Source organism: Myxine glutinosa, chromosome 4 (genome assembly GCF_964187855.1).
Source record: "Myxine glutinosa chromosome 4, kmMyxGlut1.1, whole genome shotgun sequence".
Taxonomy (NCBI): Eukaryota; Metazoa; Chordata; class Myxini; order Myxiniformes; family Myxinidae; genus Myxine; species Myxine glutinosa.
The window spans coordinates 151,143,346-151,161,510 of record NC_136264.1 but is presented as its reverse complement, the minus strand read 5'-3'; the positions used below and the strand labels follow the sequence as shown (position 1 = coordinate 151,161,510).

Below are 18,165 nucleotides of genomic sequence, written 5' to 3'. Positions count from 1 at the left end.
ACCTGTAACACGGTGAGCCTGGGCCGTGTGCTGGGTTTTAATGGGATCCGCCATAATGCTGACCACATATAAGAACCTTTATGGACGAATCATTAGGTAAGAACCATCCTGTGTCTTGTCCCTCCCCCACCGTGAGTGCCAGACTGTAACTATAAAAAATACTGTAATTGCTTTTCTGTTTGTTATCTTTGCCACAAACATTGTTCATTTTCTTCAATCGTATTATTTGAATTTAAAATAACTGCATTATCACAGTTCTTTAAACAAAGTTTTTCCTCATTCACTGTTCTGTTGCCATGTTCTATATAACTATTATTATTATTATTATTATTATGATTATTATTAATATTAGGAGTGACAGGGTGGTATTGAGGTTCACACACGAGCCTCTGAGCGGTCTGGCTTGGGTTTGAATCCCAACCCACATATAAACTGTCATCCCGGTGTTTTACGGGCAGGGTGGCTCATCAATGTCTGTGCCGTCCCTCGGATGGACGTTAAACTGGTGTTCCGTCTGCCGGCATTCGTTGGTGGACGTTAAAGATCCCATGGTGTCCTTCGTGAAGAGTAGGTGAGCTGTCGCCGGCACCGTGGCCAGATTCCTGCCCCAACCGGCAGAGGGCATTGCATCAGTGGCAGAGCCGCGCCCTCAGCCAATGATGCCACCCTGCAGCCTTCTGCTGCATATGAACGAAGAAGATTATGAATATTGTTATAATATTTATAATTTAAAAAAAAAAAAAACAAGGTGATGTTAGTCTCGCACATTTGCTTACACCTCTACCCCCTTTGGCGATACAATAAGAGACATTGATGTACTTTAACATCAATTACAAGGGCATTTCGTAGTTAGTAGACAAAGCAATTATATTGTATCTGGGATTTGAACCAAAAATCCCAGAAACTATGGACTATGTGTTCAGATGGTACTATCAAAGAGGACATTTGCTGACACAAATGTACTACATTACAATAGTTGTAAAATGGGCACATCAAAAAAGGTAATTCCAGATCATTACAGATATACAGAATGTTTCAAAAGTCCAGAATCATAAGATACTGTATATACATATATATATCAGTCACGATGCGACCCCCATATCATCAGTGGAGAACCGCCAGCAAGGTGTCCCATACAGCTGCTGCTGCACCTTGCTGGGGCGAAAGGGCGAAACCAGGCGAAATATATATATTTATAAATATTGTTTTTGAGACAATGCCTTTGAGGTGGATAGGATGTCGTGGACTGATCGCGTGGTCCACATGTAGTCCACATTTAATGGCACTTGACTTTTTTTTCTTTGATGACACCTGAATTCAATAGTTTGTACCATGAGGTCACGTATTAATCGAAGATCAAAATAATGAAATCAGAAACTAAAGAAAGCTGAAACAGATTTGTCAATGTAAAGAAATGTTCAGAGAAACCTACACACAGGAAACAATATGTATATGCATGTCAGTGGCTCACAATTTGAGGAATTATTGTTATGAAATTGTGAAAGAAATATCCCCGTGATTCCAGACTTTTGAAACACCGTGCACAATGAAGCATTAGGACAGAAGTACACAGAATTTGCATATACAGTGGAAGGTACACCAACAAATTCTAATAAAAAATGTACCGGATGTGAAGCACAAGTGTGATGTCACTTGTATTGTTGGTCCACTACAATTGGTCCACCTAGCTCGTCTTCACGCTGTTGAAACCAAAGCGTTCAGAATCATTGGAATCTCCCGCGATGAAGCTATCTCTGAGGGCCTTTCACTCACTCACCACAGGCAGGTAGGTGGTCTTTCCGTCTTCTACCGACTCCTCTCCGGCCTTGCTCCCCCAGCTCTCTCTGGGCTCTGTCCCCCAAATATTCCTACAGGTCGCACAAGATCTGCCTGCAACCCTCTTATGGTTAAACTGCCAAAATGAAGACTTTCTGCTCACCTTCACTCCTTCATCCCTCTTTTCTCCCGCCTCTGGAACAAACTCCCTCACTCTCTTCAATCCCACTCCTCCCTCCAGGTCTTTAAAACGGCTGTTCACCACCATCTCTTATCTTCCCCATTCCAAAACCTTGATCTTTTCTACCCCCGCTAATTTCACCCCAAATCCACTTTTTTGAGTTGACTTTTGACTTCTTTCCTGGAAGTCCTTGGTGTCCTTGCGTTTTACACCTATCCTGCCTCCCCCCAGGCCCTCTCCCTCCCAAACATCTCCCGATGTCCCTGCTCTCAAATGTTGTGTTTGTGTGCTTCCTCCCCTTCTCTCCCCATCTTGTCGAACGCTCCCCTTTTTATATACTTCGTTTGCTTGTTTGTTTGATTTGTTTGTTTGATAAATGTTAGCTCTTTCACGAGCCTCGACTCTGTATACAAAAAAAAAAGAAAAAAAGCGTGACCAGCTCTCATGAAAAAATAAGAAAATAATGGACTCTCACATCGCCTTAGGCCACCATGTGGGGTGAAGTAGCATCGTCCCTTGTGGAGCCAAGGGGGTGAAGGTTAAGTATTTAAATAAGCTATGAGATTTTAAGTATTTAAATATGCCTGAGATGGCTTCTAGAACATGTTAATGTCACATTGTATGTCCAGGCCAGCTGCGCCATGATAATTGACATCACAACTGAAATAAGCACCAAAATACTGTGAATACAGGACAAATGGCGTTCCAGGGAGGTAGGAAACTATACATGGGACATAAAACACCAGGATGCAACACGGCAGTAAAAAACGGAACGATTCCTTAAAATATGGATCTTTAAAACCCACTTTATAGGTAGGATGGCTGACATAACATACATAATTATGGCCCAATATTACGAGAATTAAAAACTGATTATGAAATTAAATTACTGATTATATATACTAGCAACGGTACCCGCCCCACGGGCAGGGCTTCAATTGGGAGGCCCAAATGAAAAGGCAAAATATCAGAAATTGAAGGCTTTCTTTATTTTAAACGATTTATATAAACATCCGTTAAATCATATCACACTCAAATCATCAAAATCTAAACAGTATTTGTAGAATTTCAATAAAAGCCACATCACTGTTCATATCGGTAGATATTATTCCATCGTTTTTGGAAAAACTGGAAAATTTGGGAAATTGGAAAAAAGATTGGAAAAACAATCTAGCCTATTTTACTCCAGGGGGTCCCAGGATTACCCACCCAAAATTTCGTTGCGATCGGTTCAGCCGTTTTTGCGGTACCTGAGAACGGACGGACAGGCGGACAGACATTTGGTGAATTATAGTAAGATATAATTTTTTTTAAATTATGATGTCAAATAAATGGCAGTGTTCTTTTTTTTAGTCGTGCTTAGAATGCAAATGTTAATTATATTTTTATGTTACAACTTTAAAATGATTGTAATTTCTTTTTTTAAATACATGATTGAGGCTTGTAGAAGGGAACAAAGTGGAAAGAGGGAATGCCAACAGCAGAGTAGAAGTGAGAGTGAGATCAGGGAAAGAGGAGAAAAGGACACATGGGAGTGAAGATGCTACACACAAACTGAATGAAACAGCAAGAAGAGAAAGGGAAAAGTGTGGACGAAACAGAAAAGGAATAAATCAACCGATAACTAGCAAACGAAAAAAGAGAGCAGGAAGAAAAATCACAATAACATGGAAAAAGCAGTGTTTGGGAATTTGGTTATTTGGAGTGGAAGAGATCATGAGTATGGATGACCTGAGGTATAGGTGAACAGCTGTCTTGATGCCCCGGAGGGAAGGATGAGATTGAAGAGACTGAGGAAGCTGTTTCCACAGGTGGGGAAAAAGAGGAGCAAATGATTGGAGGTGAGCAACGATTCTGAATTTCGCGAGTTTCACCAGAAAGGGTTGCCGGCAGAAATTTGTGGGGTGAGGGCAGTGCATGGAAAGAGCAGAAGGTACAAGACCAGAAAGGAGGTGGTGAAAGACAGAAAGACCACTGACCTGTCTGTGATGGGAAAGTGATAGGCCCATAGGCTCAGCGTCATCGTAGGAGATTCAAATGATTTTGAAGACCATGGTTTCCATGGTGTCAAGTTGAGCAAAGTGTAAGGCAGGCATGCCAGCCCAGAGGGGAGAGTAGTAGATGGGAGAGCTCAAGTTGCAGATGAAGGCCTTGCAGGTGAATAGGAGTTCAGGTCTGCCAAGGAAGGACTTTGTATGATGCAGGATGCCCAATCGGCGACTGTCTTTGAGGCCAACTTCGAAATGTGATTTGCCCAAGAAAGATCATGGCTCATAGTGAGGCCCAGAACTTTGAGTGGCTGAACCTCTCCAGGAGAACTATTAAGGAGGTAGATGGGAGCTTTTGCCAGGTGGGACTTTTGGAGAGAGAGAGAGAGAGTGGGAGTGTGAGATTTTTCGGGATTGAAAGCCATGTTCCGAGTGTTTGACCAGCTTGTGCTTCTACCAAGGTCTGTGGAGAGGGAAGAAGCTACAGCCTCCCTACCTGAAGGATGGCAGATGTCACGGCAGAGGTTAGAGTCATCAGCAAAGAGATAAAGAATATATAAGAAGTGAGTTAGACAAAGAGTAAAAATAAAAAAAGAGATAAAGAGTAAAAGATAAACAGGTGTGCTTTAAGCCGGGAATTGTGAGTTTAAGCAGATGGGGGTTACTGTATGTGTGTTGTCCGTAGGAGATGGGAAGGATCGAAGGGCTGAGATAGCTGAGGAAGCGAATTAAACCAGATGAGAGGTGGGAAAAAAAATAGAGGCCACCGACCTGTCTGCAAGGAGAGCGACAGGCCTTGTGCTTCGGCGTAACTGTGGGAGAATACAATAATGTTGAAAGCTTTAGAGTCCGCAAAATTTGATTGAGATAGAGAAAGATAGAGATGATGTTTGCACTACGGACAAAGGCATGAAGGGCTGAGTATTTCTGCTTTATCAAGAAAAGACTTGGATTGACAAAGGATTCACAGTTTGTGGCTGGCTTTGGAGGCCATCTTTGCAGTGTGGTTAGCTTAGGAGAAGCTGATGGTGAGATCAAGAAGTTCAAGTGATTGAACCTCTTCCAGTGGCTGAAAATCAAAATAGACGGTGGGTTAGATTCCAGAATGAGCGGGTGAGACGGTGAGATATTCCATAAGTTAAGGACATGTTCTATTTATCTGACCAGCATCTTATCAATTCCAGATCAGCAGAGAGTGATGCAACTGCTGGCTGCCAATCATTAGAATGTATGGCATAATGTGGACTCATCTGCAAAAAAAGAAAAGAGTGTTCCAAGTCAGACATGTAGAAAACTTTAGAGATGACACGAACTTCAAAAGTTTCAGGAATAAAATGAAGGACAACTCTCACAGTATGGGGACTTGCACCATCCTTATGATGAACCATCATGTCTCAAGTCCTATTCCACAAACCTGGAAAAGGTCGTCGTGAAGCATGACAAGCTAAATTGACATTCCTTTTCGATGAATATAGGACCAATGAGACCGTGACCTTTTGTCTTGATCCATGTCCACAAATAAACGGACTTTTCCCCCAACAATATCTTTATGCATGATGCAATTCCTGGTGCGGAAAATCACTCCTGCTTACCAACGTGGAAAGAAATCCTGCTTACCAACGTGGAAAGAAAAGCAAACAAACTGTCAATCATTGCATGGGTCACCCTACGTTTGCTACCAATTATAACTCCCTCAAACAGGTGACTCAAACTCTCCTGAATATGCATCTGGGGCATTTTCACTCAGTCTTATGAAGAGCTAGGGCTCTGCTGTCTGGCTGGTTAACCTAGCTCCTAAAGGAGAAAGGGGGGTAGGGAGGGGTGTCTGACTATATTTTTCTGTCTAAAGAGTGTCTGTCTCAGAGCGAGAATCGCTTTGCAATACATATCCCCAACCGATGTGATATTTTCTAAGTCCAAAAAGAGCATAACTTTGCAAAATTGACGAGACGCCCTGAAACTCAAACTTGTTCTGTAACTTATCATAGTAAAGCCATGCATCAAGCTTCAGTTGAACATGTTAAAGGGTATGGGAAAAAAAGTTTGAAAAACCACAAGTGGGACGGACAGGTGGAGAGCAAACCTATAGTCCCTTCTGGTGAAACTAGGTGTGGTCGGGTACAAATAAGGAAAAATCCAAAGTCCAAGCTTTAGTCCCACCTACCATCAGCAACAGTAAACAGCAACACAGGATAGTTGCCGAGCAACAATGCAAACAGAAGCATCATATTGAATTGCCAAGCATTTGTCGCAATAATTCCAAAAAAGACCTGGTATTTGATTTATGAAGTTCCAGAATTATGTTTGAAACCCTCCTTTTAACCTTGGTGCTCCTGGCAGATTGTTTGTGCTGTTTGGGCTTCCTCGGAGCCAGGTATTGATTCCGTTTGAAGTTGGCAGGCACTACAAGAGTTCAATTCCTGATGCGTTGTTTTCTAGTTTATTTTTCTATATATCAGTGGTTACTGCATCTGGCCAAGAGTTTCCCATGAGAATCCCGAAATTGACAAGCACAAATAATGGTATCAAGGTTATATACCTGGTTACGGTTGTTGCCTTCATGCTGGTTCATTTGGTGGTGAACCTTGGTGTGCATTTCACGAAATCACCACGTCTTATTTTCTTTATCGAGAATTTTTTTTTGTTAAAGTTCATAAATTATGATTAAGTGGTGGTCAGGTTATGTATTTGCTCAAGAATGGAGAAAGAAAAAATTGAACCTTTTTTCATCTTAATTCACCCCAGATCCACTTTTTTGATATTCTGACTTCTTTCCTGGAAGTCCTAGCAGTGTCCGTGTGTTTTATACCTCTTCCACCCGCCCCCCCCCCCCCCCTTCCCATGCCTCCTCCTCCCAAGCCCTCTCCCTCCCACAGATCTCCCGATGTCCCTGCTCTCAAATGTTGTACTTGTGTGCTTCCCACTCTCTCCCCATCTTGTCTCCCGCTGCCTTTATCATATGTTTTATGTGTCAGTTTTTTTTTGTCATTAATGTTAGCTTTTACACGAGCCTCGATCATGTATACAAAAAAAAAAAAACCTTGTAAGTAAAATTATGGACTTTGCAGAATGCAGAGACGTGGACAAAACATGGAGCGTTTCTTTACATACACCTTATTAATTATTATTATTATCATTATTACTATTTTTTTAATCATTATTCGTGCCATATCCTCTTGAGTTGGGTTGTTCATGAACTGGCGGGCCTGGTCTTGAGCTGTTCCACTTGACCTCGTTGGTTCAGCAATTTGTAATTTACTCAGGGTGCCAGTGACAACCCTCCTACTCTTCATGAAAGACACCATGGGATAATGTCCACTCTGTCTCCTCCCCTCATCCCCCCATCCCTCTCTTTTTATCATTCAACACCCTGCCTGCAAAAATCCAGGGCGACAGTATATAATCGACTCGGGAATCAAACACAGGTGAGACAGCTCAAAGGTAAGGAAGGGTGCTATTTCTGCACCATCATGTCAGACATTTCTTAACACACTGCACACACATAAATAAGCACAGGGGGTGGGGGGAATTTATACGCACACACACACACACACACACAAACCCGAATCTGTTTCTCTATCCAAAGTCGAAACTATCCTCTAGCTTTCAAGGCCGAAACCACCGCTGGGAAAGCTCACCCAGTCAGGCAGCGCCGGGCCCTGCTAGTATTAAATAAGGCAAGTGTGTGTGTGCGTGTGCGCGTGTGCCTGTGCACGTGCGTGCGTGTGTCCGTGTGTGCGCGTGTGCATGGGCATGCGTGCGCGTGTGTGTGGGCATGTGTGCGCGTGCGTGCATGTGTGTGTGTGTGTGTGTGTATATGTGCGTGCGTGTGTACATCTGAAAATCGTAGAAAACTAGATAGTTCATAGAATATCTCACCCCACACAGTGTTAAGTATATCATTCAATTAAAATGAAATAATGATTTTAAAGGCTGTATAAAATATTTTTTTAGGTTTTGCGCCGTTGATGGTGTCTTATACACCACCTTATTTCTTTCTGCTTGTTGTTTTTGTCCTTTATGACATCCTTAAAAACATTGCGTTTCCTGTTTGGAATTACTTTAAAACATTTTTGACTGCCAGACAGGCAGAGTAATTTTTTTTTTAATCTCACTCCTCTCTGCATGCACATGCGGGACAAATTCAGATCCAAAGTACTGCTAAACGACAGCTTTGTTTTTCGATTCATGTCACGATTGTGTTCAAAATATAACATCCAATTAAAATGCACCTGTTCCTTGATCATAAACTGACGTCTGTGGTTGGACAAATGAACAAACTGGAGGAGGTGATATATTATTTTTTTCCTGTACATGTGCCACAGTGCAAGTGGTTTACTGACCCCTGCTGCAGATAACTTCGGGGGGAGGTGGGGATTATTAGCCACGTCATAAAATAGCCCCCCTCCCCCCACCCCCCCCCCCCCGCCCCATGCTGCTCCCAAAGGGCATTCCTTGTGTGAAAAACAAACACACAGGTGGTTCACACGTGTTGGGCAGCTTTAATGGACATGGGCAAAATAAAAAAAATCTCAAGCTTCAACACTTGGAGGACATGACTCCAGGCTCTGCCCTATTGTAATATGTTAAATTGCCAGCTGAGCATTCTTTGCAATATAAATATGTTCATGCTTTCAATACCATTTTGTCATGGGCTGTAATATTTCCAGCTCATCTTTGCAATTACATCTCATTATCCCCACACTTAGGAAACGGTCTTGTGATCGGCTCTGTCCGCATGTCCATCCGTAACGCCATCTCCTCAACGGTTAATGTATAGAAATTCACCAAACTTGGTAAATATGATCCACCACATGGCAAGAAGGCCCGAAAAGAGTATCATATTTGGCCCCACTCTCTGAGGCCCTGGGGTGGGGTCAAAAGGTCAAATACCAAAAAATGCAATAACGGGCACATTTGTGAACATTTTAAAATGAAATTTTGCAAGTGCGATCAACATTCAGGGACACGTGAAATATTTATGATAAAAATAAAAAATAAAAAAAAGAAGATCCCTGGTTCACGCTCTCGGGGGTGGGAGCTTAGGATAACAGGGGTCAAAAGAGAAGATGTTTTCACTTAAAATTTCATATCGGGTCATTTTTGGTGGAACTTTGTGCCAACCTTCTGCTTTGCTTTAGGTGGCGGGCCAAAGACTTCACTCGAGCTTGAGATTACAATTGGAGCAGCGAATGTGTGTTTTTTGGCATTAAGTGGAGCAACCTTTTAGTCTCGAGGTCACAATTTTTAGTATGGAATGTTTCAAACCCATGGGGCATTGGATTTAAGATGCATGAACGAATTACTATCGTTGTAGCGAACGTTATAACTATCGTTATATATTTGTATTCGTCATTGTTGAGATCACATGGTATAAATGGTGACAAATTTTATTTCTTTATTAATGTCGAGTCTTGCTGATAAAACTTTACACGAGTATTTATACCCTCGCCAGAGGAGAGGGTACTGCATTTGAGACCGTTTGTCTGTCTGTCGATTTGTTTGTCCGCACAGAATAAATAGGATTTTCTCTGCAACCGTTGGTCCAATTGACAGGAATTTTTCACCATACGTGCAACTCCACCTGTAGATTTTTTTAAATGATAATTATGACGTCATGGGTCACGTGGTACGGGCGCCATCTTGGAAAAACCGAAAAACGTTCAACCTCATATCTCCGAAAGCGCTGCATAGAAAAAATTGAGACATAGCTCATTGTAAAGAACTTTCCATGGGGAATAATATATGTTAATGATGATGTCATAGGTGCCTCCATTATGACGTCATAATTCGACACGTACAAAACCTCATCAGATCAAGATGAAATTTCTTGAGCGTCATCTATGGATAAATTGGTGGGGGGGGTGGGGGGGGGGGAGGGGGAAATAATGATGACGTCATCGGTCACGTGGTTTCGCGCCATATTTGTTTTAACACAAAAGCCTTAAAAAAAACACTAAAAACACGTCCTGACGAGGGTCTACAATCTCTGATTGCTCTTTATTGTTGCAATTGTGTTTGAAATTATGTCAATCACATTATTTTCATTGTAAACTGTTGATTATTCTGATGAATATGGTGTCAACTGAAGTGCACTGGTCATGGCCCATGTATTCCATATTTTTTTCAGGTGTGATCATCCACCCATTGGAATTTCCAAAGAAGCCTCAGTCTGGAAACTGCTGTGGTAGGCATAGGATTTTCTTTGAGGAGGGTGAGCCGGTTGGTTAGGCATCATATTGAGCTAAGGCCGTAGAAAGCTCTGTCAAGAATGGCAATACGACCGGGGCCTCTTTTGCTGGGCAAGGACGCAGCATGGCTAACAGTGGAGGTTTGTCGCGAATTTCAACGGGGAACATGCCCACGGACCCCTGAGGAGTGCCGCTATGCCCACCCTCCAGAGGAATGCCATGTGGAGAGTGGACGCGTCACTGCCTGCTTTGACTCCCTTAAGGTGTGCTGCAAAATGAAAGCATAATCATGCTGAAGTTGGTTTTGGTTTCGATTGTAGAAGGCATTATACGTTTTCCATTTCATTTTCATCGTTGTCCATATTTGTGGTTGATGGGAAGGCACTAAATGTGTTATCAGTTGCAATTTCATCACTTTCTGCTATCTGTAGGTGTGAAGCGGTTGGCACCTGAAATGTCAACCATCGAGACATTTCATAAAGTGTCAATTTTTTCCCACAGTTTCAGATGTATTGGCAAATTGAAACAATGGAATGTAGTATAGCAAGGAGTAGTGATTGTAGTTGTTATGTGTTGTATGACTCACTCCTAACATGATATTCAGTGCCTTCAGAAAGTATTCACACCCCTTTACTTTTTTCACATTTTTTTGTATTACGGGCTGAATTTAAAATGGATTAAATTGAGATTTTTTTGTCACTGATCTACACATAATATCCCATAATGTCAAAGTGCAATTTTTAAATATCAGTTTTTAGAATATAATAAAAAATGAAAAGCTGAAATGTCTTGATTAAACATGTATTCAACCCCTTTGCTATAACACTCCAAATTGAGTTCAGGTGCATCCAATTTCTTTTGATCGCCCTTGAGATGTCTCTACAACTTGATTTGAGTACACCTGTGGCGAATTCAATTGATTGGACATGATTTAGAAAGAAACACACCTTTCATTATAAGGTCCCACAGTAGACAGTGCATGTCAGAGCAGAAACTCGACCATGAAGTCCAAGGAACTGTCCATAGGACTCTGAGAGAGAATTGTGAGGAGGCATAGATCTTGGTAAGGGTATAAAACAATTTCTAGATCGTTGAAAGTTCCCAAGAGCACAGTGAGCTCCATCATTAGGAAATGGAAAGAATATGGAACTACCCAGACTCTTCCTTGAGCTGGCCGTCTGACCAAACTGAGCGACCGGGCAAGAAGGACGTTGGTCAGGGATGTGACCAAGAACCCAATGACCACTCGGAGAAAACTACAGAGTTCCTTGGCTGAGATGGGAGAACCTGCTGGAAGGACAACAGTCTCTGGAGCACTTCACAAATCTAGGCTTTATGGGATGAAGCCAGACGCCCACTGTGGGCTGGAAAGCCAGACGGAAGCCACTCCTGAGAAAAAAAAGCACATGACAGCACGCCTGGAGTTTGCAAAAAGGCACAAGAAAGCCTCTGAGAGCATGAGGCAAAAAGATTCTGTGGTTAATGGCAATGGCTTGCATCAATGCTTAAAATGTTCCTTGGGGTGTGACAATCATCACCTGGGAGGATGCCACCCGGGAATTTTGTGTTTAGGTCATTTAGGCATCAAGGATCATCCAGGGGGCTTATTTTAGAAGTAGTACCATATTGGTACAGATTTAAGTGCATAAATAGGCTTAAAACTGTCCTACATAATAGATAGATGCCGATAAAAGGTATTTTGTTTATTTTAAAGGAAACAAAAAACAAATTTGGGTCAAAGGTCAAGTGTCAAATGCCACAGCCCAATGGTCAGAGGTCAAATGTAAGATATTTCATTAAAACCCATGGTTACTTGAATTTTTGTTTTTCAAACGACTTAAGGGTGTAGTACTGGTGAACTTTCCAATATGCCTCTTTTTAAAAAACTATGTTTTTACGGTTTAGATTCATACGTATTGTATAAACTCATTCAGTATTTCCTTTAAAATATCTAATGTTATCTTTACACGCAATTTACAAGAAATATAATATTTTGCATGAAATTTGTTATAACTTGGGAAATGCATCATTCTTTTGGACTGAAATTTGGGCAGGATATTCAGAATATCACTTCCTTTAAAATGATGAAGGCTTTTGTTTATAGGAGTAGCCATTGTGGATTTATTGAAGGACGACCAAGTTTTATCTGGTAATTGGCATAATTAGTTAATTAGTGAACATTTGACATAATTTCACAAAATCCTCTCATCAGGTAGTAGAGTAACACATGTATAATACATGTACCAAGTTTTGTGCGAAAAGAATGATAGGTGACATGGAAGATAGAAGTAGAAATGTGTTCTTTGTTTTTCCTTGTTTTTTATTGACGGTCTAATTTATGCAAATTATATGCATGTAATATGACAAAGAAGCGTTGAAACTGGTCTGAGTTAAAGCCAAGATTATATCTTTCAAGAAAAACTGAAAATTTGATATTAACTTGACTTTGTTTTTGTGTAAAGGCCTCTCAAAGGTACCTATGTAGTTTTCTCAATTTTTCGCCAGTACGACACCCTTAATTATTTCAGTCATTTTACTTAATATCGAGAACAAAGAGTATACAAAATGATTTTGGATGGTTTTTATAAATTTATTTATTTCAAATATTATTCAAATAAATAATATTTATTATTTATTAGTGAACATTATTTATTACTAGTGAACATTATTATTAGTGAACATTATTATTAGTGAACAAAAAATAATATTTATTATTTATTAGTGAACATTATTTATTACTAGTGAACAGTATTATTAGTGAACATTATTATTAGTGAACAAAAAATAATATTTATTATTTATTACAACAAATTATTTATTTTTATAAGTTATTTTTATAAATTATTTATTTATTTCAACAATTTCAATTTATAAATTTTTCAATTATTTATTTATTTATTTAACATTTCAATTTTATTTATTTTTTAAAAACCATGATTTTGTGTTTTCAAAATAGCTCTTGTGTATTTTCACAGTACCAGTGCGTACTCAGTAATATGAAGACATTCCACAGTTCATTATCGAATAAACTGTCAATCTGCAGAAGTCTAAGGTCATTGGATTGGCGCATTCATCTGCGTCACACGCACACTCATACATGCAAATCTGGCTTTCAAGGTAACACCTGCATCTCGCTGTGCTGCACTTGATTTTACATCCACAGGATGTAGGTTTGATGCCTCAAGTCTTCAACGCGATCCAAGAGGACATCTAAACGAAGATCGATTAAAAACCCAATTATTATTTCACAGCCGATTATGTTCAAGGCTTGGCTGCCTCCACACAATTTTCTGGGACATTCACTCTTCAAGTTGTATACAGTACTTGTATTTACACCTGAACAGTGCATTTTTCTTTCAAGGATGCAAAGTGAAAAGTTCAATTAACAACCACATTTAGCAATTTCCAGCAGGTGGATGGAGGTTATGTTTTCACCCCTGTCTGTTTGTCTGTTTGTCCGTTTGTTTGTTTGCGAACAAAATATCTCAAAAAGTTGTAGACGGATTCGGACGAAATTTGGCAGAGATGTAGCGAATGTGACAAGAACGAAATGATTAGATTTTGGTGAAGATCTGGATTCGGATCCGGCTACTAGAATTTTTAAAGTGATTCTTCACCATTGGGAGATCGGGCCAAAAACGATACATCGCAGGATATCTCAAAAGGTTGTGGACATATTTGGACGAAACTTGGTGGACCGGTTGAGTGTCTGACAAGGACAAACAGATTCGATTTTGGTGACGATCTGAATATGGATTCGGATTTGAGAATTATTTAATTTATTAAGTGATTCTTCACCATTGGGAGATAGGGCTAAAAACGATACAAATCAGGAGATCTCAAAAAGTTATGGACGAATGATTTCGATTAAATGTGATTCTGTATTGTGACTTTCTGGTCTACTCTGGGATACAAAACGTAAACTGTTCACCTGGAGGAGGTATGCTCTCCACTGAGTGCCTTTCTAGTTCTCAGTGCGTTAAGTGTTGGGTTCAAATAGGTTCAAATACATGGGATGAAGTTGGTATGACAATGCCGGTTGGACTAAACAATCTCTTCCATGTCCATGTCCATGTTTTATTGTAATGGAAAATGAGTTTTCAATTAATTGATGAGTTTATTCTGTGCTCATCTTTGTATGTGTATGGCTTACAAAGCGTGAATATTTTTTTTTACCACTTGCCCTTGCAGGGGCGGTGTTCCCGGGAAACCTGCAAGTACCTCCACCCTCCGGCACACCTCAAGACACAGCTAGAGATCAACGGGCGTAACAACCTAATCCAGCAGAAGCACGCAGTATTGTTGGCCCAGCAGGCTCAGCTGGCTGCCTCCCTGCCTGCCCTTTCACCCATGGTCAGTTTTATCCATGGTCAGAACCGTGTGACTACCATATGCCTTTCTTTGCATTTTCTCTGTCCTGCGAGCCCCTTTCTACCCCCAATCCCTGTTGTCCGTATTTAAGTTAATTTTATGTACAACAATGTCCACCTGAGGATATGACCTATGAGGACGAATCCCTGGGCCTTTGATGAAAAGATGAATTGGCTAACATTAATAATCAAAAGCATAAGCAAGGTACAAAATAGTCCAAGGAAACATAAGTAAAAGCTGTGAAGACAAAGTCGCCTTATAGGCTGCTGCATACACTTTTTAATTCCTCTTTTAAATACTAGTACACCCGCTGATTACGGGAGTGGCAGGGAGGGACATTCCTCTTTGGGGTATATAGATTACAGTCGATCTCTGGTCGGGTCTCAAGAACATTGGATGTGTGTTCATTTATCAAGTTTCTTGTGGAGAGATCGCCAAGTGGTTTAAGCATTCGAGCAAGCACTCTATTCAAAAGCGTTAAGGAACAGCTGGCTTGGCAAGCGTAGCTAGCTGCTTGATAAAGGAGCACAACCCGAGCCTCTCCCTTTCAGTTTCGTATCAAATAGCAGGAGCGAGTTTCAAAAGTTCGCTACGAAAAATGCCACGGTAGCGGCAGAAAGGGCCATGTTATTAACCCAATATTTGTGGGTTATATAGAGTACAGTAGATCTTCGCTCAGTTCTGTGAATAAACCTTACTTCACGGATGTCGGGATTCTTCCAAATTTTTTCATTTAGTGTTATAAAGAGCATTAGCGAGTGTTTAAAAAGCTAAGCATACGTGTTTGTGGTTTATAATATTTTTACTTCCTGTAGAAGCCACGGAAACGGAAACGCCATTATAACAATAAGCTATTTATTCACGTTATCACTGCAGGAAAAACACTTTGGGGAAGTGGGACATTATTAGTATTAATATTGTTTTGAAATAACATTAACAATGTGCGATTATCATTAATTTTGTTATTAAAAGCGTCTTTGGAAAAACGCCACGATAAATCTTCTTCTTTGGACAAATGCCACGAAAAAGCTAATTTAACATTGATATACACCTCAACACGCAACGCCATTGACGGCAATGGCGGGGAAAACCCGCTCGGGGGAGAAAACCCCCTTGGGGAGGGGGGCAAATGAATGCGCTACAACCTTCATTATGTAACCCTTCATCATCCTGTCAAGTTTGGTTGAGATTGGATAAGTAACGACGAAATGTATTGCGTCAAAAAAGAATTCATCAGACAGACGAACAGACAGACACGAAATGGCGTATTTTAGTATGATGATTGTTTACAAAATCTAGGCTCATGGAAGAGAGTAGGATGACAAAGGGGGGAAAAAAATCAACATACTAACAATGAGCCAGTTGGACCACAGGTGGACACATCAAGCAAGGCAACGAACAAACAGGAAAAGAGTAGAGAGACGAGGGGAGGAAGCACAGTAACCTGCACGTAATATAGGGCTGGGTAAGGTGTGATTAATGGGGTTGGAAAAGGTTCAGGGAAGGGTTAGGTGGTGACATGAGATTGTGGTGCACCACCTGCTTGAGGCTTTGGAGAGACTCCAGAAGGCAGTTCAAAAAAGTACAGAAGAGTGGACATAGAAACCAAATAGCTTGCAGCAAGAGATAGTGGTCGCCACCATATTATCATTTTAGATACAGTATTGTGTTTTATGCTCATATTCAGCACTTCCTTGAAGCTTTCTGTGACATTACCAAGGTATTTTCTGTACAGTCCCAAATCCTCTCACCCTTTGTATATGTTTGTATATGTATCGTGTTGTCCTCTCTTGATGAGAGTCATTCCACATGAGTTCCACCAGAAATATGTGCACGCTTTGATTTAAAGTGTCGGAACAGTCCCCCCGAGTGCATTTCAAACTTACCACCACATGACCGGATACTTCACCAGGCATTTGGGTCCGGGGCTCGAAAGGCCGATTGCATCTCGCGAGTGCATTTATCGTCTCTTTTTTAGGGTCATGTGCACAATGATCCTGTCTCTGCAGCACACCAATGCCATCTTCAGTTAATTGGAATCACACAGATTGGCACTTAAACAGCCTGTTGTTTTACCTTTGTAAGCAGAGTCATTTAATTCAGGCGATGCACCTGCATAGGTATGGTATCCAGGTGAAACTGCTGTTGCTTGTCACAATATTGCAATGAGATTCCAAATTATTGTACTTCTTACTCAGGAACATTAATAAGAAGTTTATGTCAAAAGCATATTAATTAATTGTTTTACCTCCTCTATCTATGGTCCTCTCTTTTCATCCTCCTAAGATGCTGCCCCTTGGTCATGGCTTCCCCATGGCACCCGCTCCAGCTGCATCACTGTCTCTGGCTTCTCCCTTCTTTTCGACCCCGGCTACAAGTCTCGGCCTCAATCTGTTAGCTGAGCAACCCACGACCATGTTGCTGTCGCCGCCCGCTGGCCCTGCACCCATCACCGTGCCCTCCGTCGCTGCGGCGGCTGCTGTTGCCCACAAGTTGCTTCGAACAGATCGCTTGGAGGTCAGAAAGGAACCCCTGGGTTTTTTTCTTTCTTTTTTTTGGAAAGATAGCTGTGCATAAAACAACAAAAGTGGTGAATTTTCGGAGTAGTTGCAGCCTGTATTATATTGTTGCGAATATGGAATTTGGCCTCCATATCCGCTTGTAAATATTCCCCTATTTTCTCCGATACTCCCCAACTCTCCCTTACCCCATTCCCTAGTCCCATTGTCTGTAAACAACACCCATTAGAGCCGATCTTCCCCTTCATCCCCCCATTAAATGTCGTGCCCAGGTCCCCCGCACCACACGTAGACAATTATAGGACATCTTGCTAGTTATTCTTAATCTATGTCAGTTAAGGACTTGTTTCCATTAATTATGACTCTTCGTTGCACCAGAATGTGATTATATGGCACCTGTTAGGAAGTTTAGGACCTCCCCATACCTCTCCGCATCTCTTCCCCATGAAGAAGCGCCAACTACAACAACAACAACAAAAGAGGGGGGCGGCGCGGTGACGGCATGGGGAGTGGGCGTCCTCCTTCCGGCTCGGTTAGCCACCATTGACCACGCGCTCCACGGGGTTACCACGAAGGGGCTCCCTGTCGGCCCCTCGTCAAGGGCGGAGCCGGTAACCCCCGCACCCAATGAGAAGCCATGGGCCGATGCCATCTGGGGCGGCGCTAACGAGCCGAGGGCGTGTCACTCCCCGCCGGATATATACGCGGCCCCGCGCCGGACGTGACGAGAGATGCGCCCCGAGCTTGGAAGGAAAAGACGCCACCCTCCCGAGCGCTGAGCGACCTCCCCAGCTTGAGACCAAAGTCGCGACCCACAAGCGCTGTGATACCTTCACGCATCTCTGGACACCACCGTACGTGATTCTGTCCCTGAGCCAGGTGCACCTGAGCCATCGCGACCTGCCTCCCCTTTTCATCAACCCCCGTGTGAGTCAGCATTTTGTCCCGTGTGTCTGTCGTCTGTCCGGGGATAATATAAGAGTGTGTCTAAGTGCCTATCTTCCTGTAATATACCTCTAGCCCCTGTAATCTAACCTTTTTCCGTACGAATATACTTGAGAATCGAAACCCTGGTGTCGTATTGTGTCATTATAATCCAGCCGGGTGTCTTCTCTTTCCTATTGAGCCAGCGTAGCGCG

The 18,165-nt window shown here is 41.7% G+C and overlaps 2 protein-coding genes across 2 annotated transcripts in view; both read left to right on the top strand.

Moving 5' to 3' along the window:
• Positions 1–18,165, top strand: part of TNFSF10 (TNF superfamily member 10) — a 407,659-nt gene that overhangs the window by 144,240 nt on the left and 245,254 nt on the right. The window lies entirely within an intron of this gene.
• LOC137425971 (muscleblind-like protein 2a) overlaps positions 10,217–18,165 on the top strand; it is a 47,760-nt gene continuing 39,811 nt past the window's right edge. The window contains exons 1-3 of the mRNA XM_068114693.2: positions 10,217–10,399; positions 14,328–14,489; positions 16,794–17,024. Coding sequence (XP_067970794.1) covers positions 10,217–10,399; positions 14,328–14,489; positions 16,794–17,024 — 576 coding nt within the window. The remainder of the gene's footprint in view (positions 10,400–14,327; positions 14,490–16,793; positions 17,025–18,165) is intronic.